General features: G+C 41.0%; 1 protein-coding gene across 1 annotated transcript in view; it reads left to right on the top strand.

The window, feature by feature from the left end:
• Col24a1 (collagen type XXIV alpha 1 chain) overlaps positions 1–12,758 on the top strand; it is a 228,645-nt gene extending 215,887 nt beyond the window's left edge. Inside the window, exons 58-60 of the mRNA XM_041678738.1 lie at positions 4,186–4,295; positions 7,255–7,452; positions 11,311–12,758. Of these exons, the coding sequence (XP_041534672.1) occupies positions 4,186–4,295; positions 7,255–7,452; positions 11,311–11,457 (455 nt within the window). The 3' untranslated portion in view covers positions 11,458–12,758. The remainder of the gene's footprint in view (positions 1–4,185; positions 4,296–7,254; positions 7,453–11,310) is intronic.
• The last annotated feature ends 4,738 nt before the right edge of the window (positions 12,759–17,496 follow it).

The following is a 17,496-nucleotide window of genomic DNA, read 5'->3' as shown; positions in this document are numbered from 1 at the left end:
CAGTCTCAAAGAGAAACAGCCTGCTCACATCTTTAATCCCAGTACTTGGGAGTCACACGCCTTTAAGCCCAACACTAGGGAAGTGGAGATTGGAGATAGGAAGGGATATAGCTGGGCAGAGAAAGGAATATAAGGTGGGAGGAGACAGGAACTCGGGGCTTTCAGTCTGAGGATTCAGTTGGAGGATTCATGGGAACAGGATACCCCCATTCAATCTGAGGATTCATTAGAGGTTAAAAAGTCTCTCTAGTGGCTGGCTCCTTTACTTCTCCGATCTTTCAGCATTTACCCTGATATCTGACTCCAGGTTTTTATTGTTGGACTCTAGCGTCCAAACACCGAGAAGGAGTCACCCCCAGAGACCATCTCATATACCATAGCCGATGCAAAAGCATGAGGATTTTATTAATTCTGTCATGACAGGGTCCCCCAGCATTCAGGAAGCCGAGGGACCTCAAATAGCGGGTACAGTCTACTTTTAAAGGGGCCACAGAAGCAAGGGGGGTTGTTCTTTGACTATTCTGATTGGCTTATTTGAAAGGGCTATTACCAATAATTGACTGGAGAGCTGTTGCCAGATCAGATGAGGTAAGAGGTCATTTTGACCCCGATTCCCAGGAAACCGAACCAAAGCATACGTACATGGGTAATTGTTCAGGAACTGAGTACGTGCGAGTGTAGCTGTTAGGTCCTTGGTTCCCAGGGGAGGAGGGGAAGCACTATGGCACAGAGGCTGAGAGGATTATTCAGAATTGTCAAAAATGGCTTCAGGATTGTCTTAAAGTCTTACATTATCAGTAAGACCAATTAGAACTCATGCTACAGAAATGGTTTAAACCCAGAGGCTCAATTACCACTTAAATACGAGAAACACTAACTTTCAAAAAAAAATGTGTCATTTTCATTTCTAGCTAGTCTATAATCACCCATATAGTTACTACTATATCTTTTTGTTTTGCTAAAAACTTAATTCTCAGAACATGTTAAGTTAAGGTGAGTCCGGTCAGCCCGGATTTGCTTTCTACAGATTAGTTGGAAAAACAAATCTTGTTTAGGATTGGATTCTATAAGACAAACACAATGAGGTGTTGGGGGCAAGAGAGTTAAGAGCTTGCCTAAGTAATGTCCTTCAGTGGGGTGAAGACCTTAATACTGGAAGAAGTGGCATGAGGACATCGAGAATGGAGTTATCAGTAGGTGGTCAGCCCTGATGGGATAAAGGAAACTATTGATTAAAGACACTAGAAGGTGTAAGCAGGGAGAAGCAGAGGGGTAAAATTGTTGAGAAGGTAGAGCTGCCGGTAGTGCAGCCTAGTGTGGACAGCCTTGGGAGGTAATGGTTGGAGAAAAGGAGATTGGAGAGTCAGGAACAGAGTGGCCAAGGTGTTAGGAGTAGTGTTCATGTGGCTTTAAAAAAAACAGATCAACAATAGGGTTATACATAGATCTTTCTGAAAGTAATAACAAGACAGAAATTAAAATATTCAAAGCAATATATTCAGTAGTTGCCGTGGGAAAGGACAGCAGATAATATAACATGATGATGATCATTGCAACATAGATTATTTCGAGGGAGAACATTTTTAAGAAAGTGATCTGGATGTAGCGGCAGGAAAGACACCTTCCCACGTCAAGCACGACAAGGCCAGGGCAGAACGTGAATGAAAGAACTAGAAAGAGAAGCAATGTTCTCAGGGAAGAGCCAATATTGAATTGGAGCCCTTGGGCTCACAAAAGCTATAAGGCGCATAAAATAGACTTAAGATAAACTGTATGTCATATTACCATGAAACTCCCGCCAGATCCCTGCTGTGAACATGGCGTCTGAATTCAAAGCATGCAACCACACAGACAAGGAATGCTTGATGGAATGACATTCATTTACACAAGTATCTCACAGTAGTAGGAAATAATTTCTTGAAATAGAAGAGATGATGGACGAGGGTGTGCATTCTCTCCCTTGGATAAGACTGGATGTCCGTATGGGCTTGTGGTGAGAAATCAGCTAAGATTTCTACAAATTAATAAAATATGGGGGATTCCAAAGGAAGGAAGCTATCTGATGAAGGTGGATGTCCTCCACCCCTTCCTTCTTTTTCAAGAAATGAGCAATTCTCCAAATGTGTTTCCTGGATGAGAGTTAGATTTTGTTGGAAATGCAGACTCCCAAGCCACACCCAGGACCTAGCAAACCAGCAGTTCTGAGGTGGGGCCCACTGAGTATGTTTGGACAGATGCATTGTGTTCAATGTAGTTTGAAAGTCACTGTCTTTGAGTACAGTCCTTGTCAGTGAACTACCGATTCAGCTAATACGTGTTGTGCAGGCATGTTAGAATGTTAGAACGACAATACTCAAGGGTGTTTCAAGGCAGGGGAAACTTGGGAGGAGCCAGAGGAATCTCTAAGGTAGAATGGAGCACAATCTCAGCCTGTGATAGGAAGTGACACTTGATTTAAAAAAAGATTATTTGACAGCTTTTTCTTGTTAATCATGAAAACTACAGCACATAATTCAAAAGTTCCTGTTCCTGTATTTGGAATCAAGTGCTGTTTGAATATTCTGTCACCCAGGAATCAGGAGGGTAGCACCATGACTTCAAGCTGAGTGTTTCCTAAACAACCATTTCGTTCTCTGACCTCGCTTTAGCTATGGATTGGCCAGCCGAAATGAGGTGTAGTGATTTAAGCCCCGCCCATTTTCAGATCTGAAGGCCAAAACACAAACGAAACCACTGTTTAATTGCATTTCTTTCTTTCTGAAAAGAAAATGTAATTTTTTAGGTTTTATTTTGCAAGTTTTATCTGCATGTGTGTGTGCACCACTTGTTGGCAGAGCCTGTGGGTGCCATAAGAGATTTAAGTCTCCTGGACCTGACATAAGGAGACGGTGATGAGCTGCCATGTAGGTGTTGGGAATCAAACCCAGATCCTCTGTAGAAGTAGCCAGTGCTCTTAACCTTAGAGCCATCTCTCCAGCCCAATTTTATTGGTTTTAATCATCAGTATTACCCACAAAGATCGATTTTCTTCAGCTAGGTTGAAATCATTTCTATTTGAAATGAAATCTCTATTTTAAACTCTATAAAAATTTAGAACAGAAATGTAAATTAACTACAACTTTAATACTAATTGTGTAACTTAAGATCATTCTCTTCTAGTTGACGTTTACCTTTTTTTAAGAAAATCTTTTACAATCATCTACTTTGTGTGGACACACACCCACACCACAGTGAGTGTGCAGAAATCAGAGGACACTTGCAAAGGTCACTTCTCTTTTTTCCATCATGTCCCAGGCATCAAAGTCAGGCCATGAAGCTGAATGGTTAGTGCCTTTGCCTACTGAGCTAGCTCACAGACAGGCCTTAACTGACACCTACTTATCCAGAGTTCAAAGCACTGAACTCAGGCTGTGTATCGCTTTGATAAAAGTTACGGAATGCTTTTTAAATTGATAGGTTCTTGGAAATACAGTCCTGGGTAACAGTTTTACATGCTTATAGTTTTCATTCATTTGCTAAATATAGGTGTTTACAATCAGCTGTGTGTTTTGACAGATAAGACTGTGATATGTTGACATGTGTCAACATGAAAACTGTAGCTCTCAGCTAAAGGGGAATAAGAGGCAGTTTATTGTGGGGGGGGGGCAATTATGAGTGACCATGGTGCCCAGGAACAAGGATTTAGGTTATCCCAAATTTCACATTCCAATGTGGAAGAGGTTTTAAGAAGTACATAACAAAGAAAGTCATAAATCAAGGTAAGTTTCAAATACACTGGCAGGTGCTTCTAGGATGGTTACAGTGTGATTAGGGTGCTTTACGTAGGCCCAAGATGCTGAATGGTGACGTTCTTAGTTTTCGGAATAGTGAGAGATATTGGACCGCTCAACCCATGGATTCTAAAAGGTTTCTGTCTGTTACTCACACGGTGTTAGTCCAGACACAGAGGTGGGCAAGCATTGGCTGCTCTAGGGGACGCTAGAACTAGCTCAAGACAAGGCAATCAGCCTCTGAACCTGCACCATTCCAATCTCTCCCCGGTACTGAAATTCCAATCAGCCAATAAGTCTCTGCTGACGCAGATTCTTTTCAGGAGTTTTCGTTCTTAGATGACACACTATATAAGTTCGTGTAGTTTAATATGAGGTTGAAATAACCTAGTGTTTTTTTTTTATAAACTAATAGGAAAATACTGGATTGATCCAAATCTTGGGTGCTCTTCGGATGCCTTTGAGGTGTTCTGCAATTTTACTGCTGGTGGCCAAACATGTTTATCTCCTGTTTCTGTGACGAAGGTGTGTACTGAATTTTAGAACATGTGCTTATGTATTACATAAACAAGGATTTAAAAACACTCTTTGTCTTCATATCGCTGTGGATTTTAAACCATGAAATTAATATGTGCCTTTGCCCTTCATTCTCTATCATATATGAAAAATATTTTCATTGTTAAAATATTTTTAAAGATTTGTTTTTGTTATATGTAGAAATATTTACCTGAATGTATGTGTGTGCAATATGTACATGCTTGGTCCCTGGAGAGGTCACAGAGGGCATCAGATCCCTCAAAACTGGAATTATGAATGGCTATGAGCCATGTGGGTGCTGGGAATTGAACCCAGGTCCTCTGCAATAGGATCAATTTCTCTTAACCACTGAGCCATCTGTCCAGGTCTCATTGTTAAAAAAAGAAATGTTAATAAGTGCCATAAATCTTGAAAGTTTGTTTGTCTATTCTCTGATTGATTCAGTGTATCCCGTGGATCTTGTTTCTTCAATTCCCTAAAGTTTGTGCAACACGACATTGTGGTTTTAAACATCCACAGACCTTAGAAAACCTCCAATCAGCTGCACTGCTCTGGTCAACAATCCATTACCTACAGCTTGGTTGAAAATTGTATCATCACTAAAGGAATATTGCTACAGACGCTTGCTGCGATTGGTTGGTTGTCATAAAACAATCTCCTGTAAGCAAACATCCACTGACTACTATTTCAAAGTTTCAAGGCTAGTTCTGTAAATGCACTGCTTAAAACGAATAGACTAGCTTCATACAAAAATTGAGCTACAAGGATTTTTAAAACCCAGTTCTATTGATAACATCTTGAAATAAAAATTGCCCTTTCTTTCTTTTTCTGATTAAACTGGCTTTGCCAGTTTTCTCATTGGCAAAGAACTGGCACGTGCCTATCATGAGTTCTGCCCATCTTCAGCAGGCTGACAGGCACAGTGCACAGCTGGTTTCTATTGAGTGGCTATCCCTCACTGAGCCGGGATTTTCATTGTGTGATTTCAGTGGACATCCACCACTGTTCTCCACGACAGAGGGAACAGGACTGCTCCATGCTCCTCTGAATGGAGAGTGGTACAGTACTTCTCTGTGTAAAATGGACATCCGTGTCCATGTCCTCGATGCCCTGGGTGTTGCTTACGCATTTTTATACAGATTTTTGTAGAAAGGAGATAAAAGAAGGGACCTATTGAACAAACAAGCTAGGAGCAGTAAAGAAAACTGTGCTAGTTCCTCCCATGACTGAATCAATTCTGCCATCGGTAGGAAGTAGAAGGACCAGAAATCAGGACTGTGTGTGAAGAGCAACCTGGGGATGAAACCGTGGTTACCAAAGGGCTCACTCCACTCTGTGGGCTAGACTGCATAAATTACCTTTGTCGTTTTGTTTTTATTGTTTATTTTTGTGTTTTCAGTGTGAAAATTGATTAGTATTGAATAGTAAAACTAGGAATACCATAATCAAAACAATATTAACACATTCCAAGAGAGAAACAGCCAAGATTTTGAAAAATAATTGTTTACTTCCTAATCAGGCTTCAACAATTAGAAAATTATCATAATCTACCAAGTTAGCAGCCCCATGCGATGAGTGTTATCAACAAGGTAACCAAGGCTGGGGAATCTTGCTAGTCTATACATATCTAACTTGGATTACAAAAATTAGCAAATTGAAAATTAAACTTTAACATTCTTAAGGAGTACGGTCCACATTTTTATCCCTATACCCTAACTGTGCATTTATTTTCTCTCTTCTTAGAGTTCTTCTTTTGTTGTTCTGACATTGGTTCTTTTCCTGGTGTTTGTGGCACTAGGGTTCAGTTCAAAATAAACCTAAGCAGGCCCTCTTCTGCCATGCTGTGCCTCTCCTTAGGGTTTTTCTTTTCGTTGTTGTTGCTTTACCATCTCTCAGAATCATTACCTCCCAACCAACATTTTTATCATTTATATCTGGAGACTTAATATAAATCCTTAGTAGCGACCCCATACTCACATTGTATCTGGACCCCTCCCTGAAGAAGTCTCAGACAATGATGTGGTGGTGACGATGATGATGCTATAGTGGTGGTAATGGTGGTGATGATGATGATTATGCTGACAGCGATAGTGACCATGGTAATGATGGTGGCAGGGTGATGATAGTGGCAGGGTGGTGATGGCAGCAGTGATGACAATGATGATGGTAGTGGTGGTACTAGATGATGATTATGCCGACAATGGTAATGGTGCTGGTGGTGTGTGGGGCTACAGAAGCATTTACTTCCCTTTCCAGATGTGGGTATGTGTAGTCAGACTTGCTAATTCCTGCTCTTCTCTGTCCTGTTCATGCTATTAGTTAAAGCTAGTCCATGTGTTTGTTCCCTTGGTAAACATTTCCTGCTGACTCACCGCTTGCAGGTACTTTAGAATCTGACAGAAAATTCAAATCACTCACCTAAATTATTTTCCAAACTTGTAACGTATCTTATGAAATTCACACAGAAGTAATCTCATGAAAAACAGATTATAGCATTATGCCAAGCAAACAGCAATCATTACTGTATTGTAAGTATCACTACAAAAATTATTTTATTCTATTTTTATGTGTAATGACCTAATGGATATACTGCAGCCAGTTTACACAGACTCAGAGAAACCTGTTATCAACATCCTTTCCCAGCCCATGTCCACTGGCACCACCTTGGTAGTCTGAAAGCTGTTTCTACTGTGATAATCAGAATCAGAGATCACGTGATCACCCACCCACACACCACCACCACCATGCACGGGGGCAGGTGATTAAACCTTTGCCGGCATTCCACCTGTTGGCCTTTAAACTCCAGATCTCTCGGGCGCCCTTCCTCAAGTTCCCTACTTCCCCATGTGTTCTGACGGGACTCTCATTCCCGACATCCCCGCGTGTTCTGACGCGGTTCCCTGCATCCACGCGTGTTCTGACGTGACTCTCCTTTCTCTGAAACCAGCTGGCGTTTGGGGTAGGCAAAGTGCAGATGAACTTCCTTCACTTACTGAGCGCAGAAGCCACCCATGTCATCACCGTCCACTGTCTCAGCACGCGGGCAGCTGGCCCAGGATTGCCTGTTAGTTTCAAAGGATGGAACGGTCAGATTTTTGAAGAAAACACTCTACTTGAACCTAAAGTCCTCTCGGATGACTGCAAGGTAAGAGAATGGCACTTTTAGATATGTGGCTTAAAGTGACGAGAATGGGATTTCCTTCCCACACTGACACAACAGAAAGGCGCTGTTTTAAAGCCCCCGGCATACCTATGCTTTCCATAAAGCATCCCTCTTCATAGGTAAATGGTCAAAAGTAGATTGCTCTTATTCTCTTTTTATGTTTAAAGAGAGCAGTATTCCCAACAAGTTCATGTAACCTTTAGTCCTTCCCAAAACCTTTCTAGGAAGTGACTCATTAACGTGTCTGAGATACAATTAGAGCATCAATTTTCTGAATACAGCTCAGCAACAGTCAGGCCCCAACCTACCTTCCTAGGCTGGGCTTTCACTGGCTACTACTCTATTCTATGGCTAAACCGATATTATTATTATTATTATTATTATTATTATTATTATTATTATTATTATTACAACAATTCCACTATTTATTGGTTGTTTTAATATGGTAATTGAACATAGAGTACATATATTATTTTATTAATCATAATATATTTGTAAAGAAAAAAATTAGTCCAAGCCAGCCTTGGGAGTACACACTATAAACTTAGCAGTTAGGATGTGCAGACAGGAGGATGAAGTGTTCAAGACCAGCCTTGGCTACAGGAGATCGTCTCCCAGACAAATAAGATTAGTCTCATTTCATATATAAAAATGTAACTCCCTGGAGGTCGTCAGCTAGTTGGTGCAGAAACAAGGGAGCACCCACAGCTGCACATTTCCACACGTCACAGCCGGCTGGCAATGTTTAACTGAACTCTCCTTTGCTCTCCGGCCCCGTAAAACAGGTTAAAGTCCCATTATGCATAGGAGGGAAGTATCGGTGCCCGAATTTCCACTGAAATGCTCCCAGGTTGCGCTAGGCTAATTTCACAACCACGTACTTTACACTGGTTCCAGGGGGTTCTGTTACCCTTACCTTTCTCTGCTGTTGCCCATTAACCCTTTCCTCTGCAATGCCTGTCTCAAGTTCTCTCACCATCTGGGAGTTTCTGACATTCCTTAAGACCCAGCTTAATTCTGAATCTCATCAAATGTGTCCTGACTTCTCTAGCAATAAAGAATTTAGTACGTGTGTCTGTCTGCACCATGTATCCTGCCCTTACTGTATGCGGGCTGTGTATGCTATTTCTTGCCCTTGCCTTCCCTGATCTTGCATGGCTCATTTATGTCTGTTCTCCCCAGTCAGATTGCTGTTTACTTCAGATGTCAGAATGAAGTTAGTCACCTTTCTATTTCCCAAGCACTGTAATGAAATTAGAAATGACAGCTCATTCAATTATGCCTAATGTTCAGCAGCGTGTTTAATATCCGCCTGATGGGTTAGTGAATGAATCCAACAGTTACATTATGTTCAGTGACTGCTTGGCAGGGCAGAGTCTTTCCAACAGTTTCAGTCTGGCTACCAGACCAACCTTATAACATCAGACAAATGACCTATTGGTGAAAGTCAGTGGCCTTGGCTTTAACATGAAGATATTAGCTTAAATAGTCACTAAGGAGCCTTCACGTTGTAAGATTCAGACCACGACAAGACTATGAGCAAGTAGATTGGCTTCTGAATAAAAAGCTCCACAAATTTAGGCTACTGTGTTTCTCTGCTTTTCCTCATAGAATATTTAATGCAGAACATTTTATAATGGTTTTGACCAAATCATTTAATATAAATAGCAGAGGCTGCAGTAATGTGAGAAGCAGAAGGCTTAGCAAGAACAAAGGAGAAAGCCATTCAAATGGAAACCACAGAGGAGGGGGGAGGGATGGGAACCTAAGATGATTCAATATGATTATCATTTAACTGCTTCTAACAAAGGCAATTCTGGTTATTTGCTACTGAGTATACAAAGATTGTGATAATTAATCCTCTTTTACTCAAGAAAGCTGAACACTTTGAAGAAAGGGAGGGAACTGGCAAGATGCCTCATTGGTAAAAGCTCTGATGCCAAGGTCAATCATTGGGACCCATGCAATAGAATGATAGGAGAGAACTCGTTGGTCTTCCACTAGCTTAAAACACACACACACATGCACCAAATACATTCTTGACAAAGGATCCGATGGGTCTGACCCTTATTAGGAATACTGCAGACCTTTAGCTCATGTCTGTAACTGTGATCCATCGACATCAGAAGCAGAAATCCCCTATTAACCTCTGGCAGTAAAGGTCAGAAAACGGTGCTACTGTAAAGTCAGCTTCTTTCCCTGACCCTGTAATACAACACTCTGGCACGAGCAGCTTATGGGAGGAAAGGCTTATTGTGGGTCAGCTGCTCACATAGCAGCCATAGGATCAGAGAATGCACATATACTAGTTCCAAGGTGATTTTCTCCATGCATGTGTAGGCCAGGATCCCCTGTCTAGGACATAGTGACACCCGCTGTGGGCAGTTCTTCCGACTTCACTTAATGTAATCAAGACAACCCCCCACTAACATGATCAGAGGCCAGTCTCCCCAGTGATTCTTGATTCTGTAAAGTTGACAAATAACACTGCCACAGTGGGCCTGGTGGTATGGTATGGCTCATTCAGAATCTCAGCCATTCAGAAGAGCAAGGCAGAAGGATCATGTATTCAAGCACTGCCTTGTCTATAGAGTGAGTTCAAAGCCAGCCTGAGCAATTTAGTGGGACCTTGTTTGTTTTTTGTTTGTTTTGTTTTTGATTTTTCGAAACAGGGTTTCTTTGTAGCTTTTGGTTCCTGTCCTGGAACTAGCTCTTGTAGACCAGGCTGACCTCGAATTCACAGAGATCCGCCTGCCTCTGCCTCCCGAGTGCTGGGATTAAAGGCGTGCGCCACCACCGCCTGGCTGGGACCTTGTTTTTAAGTATAAAAAAGAGATGCTATTTTGAGTGAGGTAACCTGGACCCAGAAAGACAATAATCACATGTACTCACTCATAAGTGGTTTTTAAACATAAAGCAAAGAAAACCAGCCTACAAATCACAATCCCAGAGAACCTAGACAACAATGAAGACCCTAAGAGAGACATACATAGATCTAATCTACATGGGAAGTAGAAAAAGACAAGATCTCCTGAGTAAATTGGGAGCATGAGGACCTTGGTAGAGGGTTGAAAAGGAGAGGAAAGGCAGGGAGGAGAGCAGAGAAAAATGTAGAACTCAATAAAAACCAATAAAATTAAAAAAAGAGAGATGCTGAGTTATCTTGGTCATGTGTTATTATGGTACTGTGTTAGCATGGTAGTGTCTTAGAAAGGTAGATAGCTTGTGGGTCTCACCAGTATATAAAGGATCTCAAAATGTAGCCCAGTTGTGAGTTTGAGGCCAGCCTGGTCTACAAGAGCTAGTTCCAGGACAGGAACCAAAAGCTATGGAGAAACCCTGTCTCAAAAATAAATAAATAAATAAATAAATAAATTAAAAAAAATGTAGCCCAGTAATAGAATGCTCACCTAGCAAGTGAGAGAGTTTAGTGTTAATCTCCAGTATAGTAAGGGGAAGAGAAGAAAGGGAGAGGAAGAAGATGGGGTGAGGGAGAAGAAAAAAACTTCCAATTTTTGATTGATAGTAATTACTACTATCTATTTAGTATTTTTCTAGATATTTTCTATTCTCTTTAAATCACTTTTATGGGGGGGGAGAGGACAGGACTCTATATACCCAATCTGGACTCAAACATACCATGTAGTTCAGGTAGGCCTCAAACTTGTGGTTCCTCATGCCTCGGCTGCTGATATTCTCCAGCATGCACCAGGAGAGCTAACATGGCTGTCTCTTTAAATCTTGAAGAGAATCCACGTTGTCTGTGAAGGGTGCTGCTCATTGAGGATGAGTGCTCGGAGAAGCAGTTACACATGAAAGCATTCTGCTCTGCTTTTACAGATTCAGGATGGCAGCTGGCACAAGGCACAATTCCTTTTTCACACCCAGAATCCTAATCAGCTTCCTGTGATTGAAGTGCAAAACCCTCCTCATCTGGGAACCCAGCAAAAGCTCCACATTGAAAGCGGTTCTGTGTGCTTTCTCTAAAGCCTCCGGCTTAGTGCTGAAACCACGCTGTGGGTCAGGTGATTGGTGCAGAGGGAAAATGCAGACAGAACCGTGTGTCTATGAAATGTGGGGGGCAAGGGACAGTGGCTAAATCTTAAGAAATCTCAGGAAGAAAAGATTTCCTCCCAAGGAGAAACAGCGTTTTGAAAGGACGATGATGGATAGCGTATTTAATTCTCTTAAATTTTTTTTATTGATCTGAATTTTGGTAAAGAATTCCCTAGAACTGAAAATGTATAAACTTGGGACCCTTAAGGGTACCCTAAGCTTTCAGCCCGTTAGACAGCTGGAGCTGCGCGCCACCGCGGAGCAGTACTGGATAGTGCTCCAAACGGTGCGACGTTTCTGTCTAAAACCGTGCCAGCCGCTGGCTGTGGCTCCGTATCTTCCCAAACACTAAGGTGTATTCAGGTCCCCATGGGCATAAAATCTTAGCGGGTGTACACTACCTCTTCCATGTTGCCTTTTTGTGTTGCTTGGTGCTGTTTCTCAAAACAGGGTGCTGTGGCTGTCTGTCATAGACTATTTTATTTCTTTCTTCATCTTCGTCATTAAGAGTGTATGTACTGGTTACATCAAAATATGTCTTAATTGTTAATACTTATTTCCATTTGTTTGGTCCCATGCCTAATAACAAGTAAAGCTATTTATGCAAAGTCCTTATTTTATTTTAAAATTCTCTTCATGCACACGGAATCCAAGCCAGCATGTTGTAACTCATGTGTACGCACAAGAGAATTGGGGTGTTTGTTTTGTTTTTTGTTTTCTTCTTTAAATTACTGTAAAAAGTACCTTATGCCACCTATATCCAGTGGTAGGTTTGGGATAGAAACTGGGGTTTATAATATACTGTTTTAAAACTCCAAGATCATCTGGAATGATATTTTGTATATATGTAAATATTGTGTAAAGTTTTAGTTCAGCCAATCTTTTGAAAATTGCTGCTGTTTTAAATTATAAAACTATATTTATGCTTTGTAGAAAATACTTGCTTTGTAGCACTTACTGATTTTTCTTTCACTGTTCTTAAACATAATGTTAGTGCTTAAAGGAATTTTGTACTCTTTAATGCAGCATCATGCATTGAGAGGGATCTTTTTCTACTAAAACTAAGCTCTGCCCAGTCGATCTGTCCTTGTTGTCAGAGAAATGCTAGCTCAATATTAAAAGAAAAAGATTATAACTCTTGCTGTATGGACGAGCCTGTTGTTCAGCTATCACAAGCATACAGTTAACCTCAGCAAACCACATTTACCTACCTATAATAAAGAGGTGCTTTCAATCATTTTGAGTGTTTTGTCATCTTCATTTATTATCATAATCATTTATTACATATAATAACTCCTCTGCCTGAAATGCAAATCAAAACAACTCCAAGATCCCATCTTACACCTTTAAGGATGGCCAAGTTCAAAAACACGGATGACAACTTATGCTGGAGAGGTTGTGGGGGAAAAGGAACACTTCTTCATTGCTGGTGGGAATGCAACCTGGTACAGCCCCTTTGGATGTCAGTGTGGCGATTTCTCAGAAAATTAGGAAACAACCTTCCTCAAGACCCAGTAATACCACTTTGGGTATATATCCAAAGGATGCTCAATCGTGCCACAAGGACATGTGCTCAACTATGTTCATAGCAGCTTCGTTTGTCATAGCCAGAACCTGGAAACAACCTAAATGCCCCTCGATCGAAGAATGGATAAGTACACAATGGAGTACTACACAGCCGAAAAAATAACAACAGCTTGAATTTTGCAGGAAAATGGATGGAGCTAGAAAACATTATTTTAAGTGAGATAACCCAGACCCAAAAAGACAGTTATCACATATACTCATTCATAGGTGGTTTTTAAGCATAAAGCAAAGAAAACCAGCCTACAAACCACAATCCCAGAGAACTCAGACAACAATGCGGACACTAAAACAGACTTACATAGATCTAATCTAAATGGGAAGTAGAAAAAGACAAGATCTCCTGAGTAAATTGGGAGCATGGGAACCTTGGGGGAGGATTGAAGTGGGGAGGGGAGAGGCAGGGAGGGGAGCAGAGAAAAATGTAGAGCTCAATAAATATCAATTAAAAAGTAACTCCTCTGCCATCCCATGCTATATTTATAAATTATTACACAATATGCTATATTATTACTGAAGGAGTATAGGGCATTTTGCACATTTTTACAAAATTAGAACATGGTACAGAAACAACATGGCCTAAAAATGGTGAATGATTTCCACCAAAAATAACAGCACCATCCACAAGATGAAGGACAATGTTCTCATCAAAGAGGGGAAACTGAGTGTCCACCTGCCAAAAAGAGAAGACAGACAATTTCCTTCCTTGGTAGTACAAAACAGCTCACCTGGGATGAGAGCTAAACTAAGCTCTCAGAGGAAGCGGAGAAACCCTTGACAATAATCTGATTTGATGATTTCTGGGAACAACACCAAAATCACACCAAGGACAAAATCCTAGATAAGCTGGACTTCATTAAAAAAAAATATAAAAGACACTATCAAAAGAGCAAAGAAGCAACCCATAGAATGTTTTCATGTAATAGGACATTCTGCAGCCTTAAAATACATGAAATGTTGATATATGATACAACATGGGTTAAGCCAGATACAAAAGGACAAATACGATAGGATTCCCTTTAGATGAGGGATCAAGAGCAGACCAACTCATCGTACACACAGAAATCATAATACAGATCAGCAGGCCAGGAATCAGGTGGAAAATATCTTCAATGCATAAAGAATTTCCCCTTAAGATGATGACAGAATTCTGGAGACAGACTAGGGCTGGTTGCACAGCAATTTAAACATGCCAATACCACTGAACTGTGTGCTTCAAATGATTTAAATAGTATTTTGTTATGTGTATTTTATATGTGATTTTAAGAGGGACCATAGCAAAGATGTCTGACTTGATGTCTGAGGAAAATAAAAAGGCTTTCAGAGGTTGATTCTATTAAGAATCATATCCTGTAACTGAGTTTGAGTTTGCAGTTATGTTGTGAACATAACTACTTTTTTCAGAAACCCAAATGATAAATAACACTCCTAGGTAGCATTTAAGAAATACATAAAGACACACAGAGAATGATCAAGAAAGAAAGGGAGAAAGAGAGGAAGAAAGGGATGGAAGAAGAAAGGAGGGAAGGGAAGGGGAGAAATGGGAAGGGCAGGAAAATGGTGCAAGGGCAGCCATGCAGAAATAATATACATTGTGGTTCATATGGCTCGTTTGATTTATTTGGTTTTGTTTTCTGTTGAGAATTTTTTCCAAGCAGGGTCTCATTATAGTCCAGGCTGACCTCAAACTCATTATGTAGCCAAGGCTGGTCTTGAACTCCCAACCCTCCTGCATTTACTTTCCAAATGCTAAGAATACAGGTGTGTCATTATGTTTTAAGTGTGTTGCTGAGTTACCTTAAGTACCGTCAACATGTGTGAAATGGCGGCTAACAGCCCTGTGAAGGTCAGCTGTGCGGTTTTAGCATGCTGTGTGTTCACTGTTTCCTTTTCCTCACTGGTATTTGAAGATAATAAAGGTATTTCTCTCATTTGGTTTTTTGAACGGATTCCATAACTTGGCATAGGAAACTGAATAGAGCTTCATACAAAGTAATGTTTGATGTCCCTGCTGCGAGTGTCTTTGCCATCATTAAAGACTTAGTCGATCTGTAGTTATCACTGAAGAAAGGTGTGTTGATTCCCTTGATGAAAATCTATGCAAGGGGAAGAAAGAAACCATCCCCACTTGGCAGTACGTACTCATTTGCATGGTAAAACTACTTCTATCCTGGCAGATTTCAGGTGGGAATCTGATGTTACTGAACATGAAGTCAAACTACCTATAAAATTTGTTTTATAAATGTAATTGTTTTTTTTTTTTTTTTTGCTTTTTCTAGACAGGGTTTCTTTGTGGTTTTGGAGCCTGTCCTGGAACTAGCTCTTGTAGACCAGGCTGGTCTCGAACTCACAGAGATCCGCCTGCCTCTGCCTCCCGCGTGCTGGGATTAAAGGCGTGCGCCACCACCGCCCAGCCAATTCTTTTAAAATGAGATGTGCCTATATCTATTAATACTTAAGAAAAGTTTCTGGCTTTCCTCCCAATTTTTATTCATTTTTTAATATTTATTTATTATGTATAGTATTCTTTCTGCATGCCAGAGAGGACATCAGATCTCATTATAGATGGTTGTGAGCTGGGAATTGAACCCAGGTCCTCTGGAAGAGCAGCCAGTGCTCTTAACCTCTGAGCCATCTCTCCAGCCCCACATTTTTATTCTTTTAGCTTTTTGATATTTATTTGTTTTGTGAGCATATATGTGTGTCTGTGTGTATGTCTGGACACCATGTATGTGCGGGAGCCCAGAGAGATCTGAAGAGACATGGCTTCCCTGGAATCAGAGTTAAAAATGGTTGTGAGCCACCTGTGTCTGAGTGCTGGGAACTGAACCTGGGTCCTCTCCAAGGGCAGAAAGTGCACTTACCTGCTGGCCCATCTACATTGCCTTGGTCTTTGTAAGGTAGCACAGATTTTCACTGTGATATAAAACCATACAAATGATAGTGGAAGAGAGAAACCTCATTCAGTACCAACACGTACACTCCTTGTGTTAGGTATTTGGAAAAGCCATTTTGTTTTCGTCCCCATATTGAAGTGCTGCCATCCGCTTGTCCTACCGGTTATGGGGGAGGGGGCACTGAAGTGTCCGACTGTGCTTGTACATTTATCTTTCCTCCTTTTATGACTTTCATGTTTGCATTATATGTATAATTAGTCAAATTAAACATCTAGCAAGGGGAAGAAAGGGCCAAATCCAAATAGCCAGCATTTGCTCTTCCCAGGGCACAAATATTCCTGTCATGGTTGATGTCAAGCTACGAATTGATATTACTGCACATAAAGACTGGGGGCCACATGATGGCTATGCCAAGCCAGTCCCAATACTGTCTGTGCTGTTCTGTTACGCTGATTACCAGAGCGTGCCCGTTTTAGCTCCGCTGTCCTTACCAGGGATAAAATATGGGTGAGTGAATAGACATCTATCCTTTTATATCTTAAGTTGCCTGCATCCTTTCATTTAGATAGATCTTCCATGGTCGGTAAATAGCTGAATGTTTATTTGTACTACAATCTGATGATCTCAGGCTCTGAATTAGTAATTTAATGCACTGTTATAACCCATTTTGTGCCTTTGATCTTTGTATCATTTTACGTGTGTCTCACCTCTAACTTGTTTCCTGTTTTCTTTCCTTTCTTTCTTGTTTTTCTTTTATAGATAATTGTGAGCCACCATGTGGGTGATGGGAATTGAACCTGGTTCTTCTTAAAGAACAGCCAGCGCTCTTAAACACAGAGCCAATTCTCCAGCTCAACTTTTTAATTCTAATTATATTGTTTTTTAGTCCTAGGGAAAATTGTCCATTTTTATCACTGAGGCTGCTCATCACTGTTTGAAAGTCCATATCTCGATAGCCCAGACTATGATCTATCTGTGTTGTTTCATTTCCTTTTGGTTGTCAGTCATTTGCTCTTGTCTTTTGGCAGGATTAGCACTTGCTTGATAATTATCAGGCACTACGTGTCAAACTTGGCAGACTCTGTGATCGATAATCAATTACTCCCTCATAGAAGAAGTCAAGTCACTTTTACAGTTGGCCATAATCAATGACAGGGATAATGTTGACGTTAGGCCTTGCCAGAGTGGATTGTTTCTCCAGTTTTCCTGTCTTTGTAGCTTTCAATTCCCTTCACATCTCAGTGGAAAGCCAAGGGTGGTGACCAGGACTCTGTGACCTTCCATCGGCCTTGAACTCCAGGTTGCATCCTCTTGGCTTGCTCCTCTCTCCACACGGCTGCCAGAAGTTCCAGGATGCTTTCCGTTCAGCGGTTTCCTCAGGGGAAAAAGTGATGAAGGAAGTGCAGCTTGCGTCAGCTATTCCCTTCTCTCACCCTTCACACTGGCTACTCGGGAGGGTCACCGAACCTGCCAAACATCTCTTTTTTTA

Source organism: Microtus oregoni, unplaced genomic scaffold (assembly GCF_018167655.1).
Source record: "Microtus oregoni isolate MIOR12 unplaced genomic scaffold, Mior012 000000F_ref0000247, whole genome shotgun sequence".
Lineage (NCBI taxonomy): Eukaryota > Metazoa > Chordata > Mammalia > Rodentia > Cricetidae > Microtus > Microtus oregoni.
Note: the sequence above shows the minus strand (reverse complement) of the source record. Positions and strands in the feature narration are given on the sequence as shown.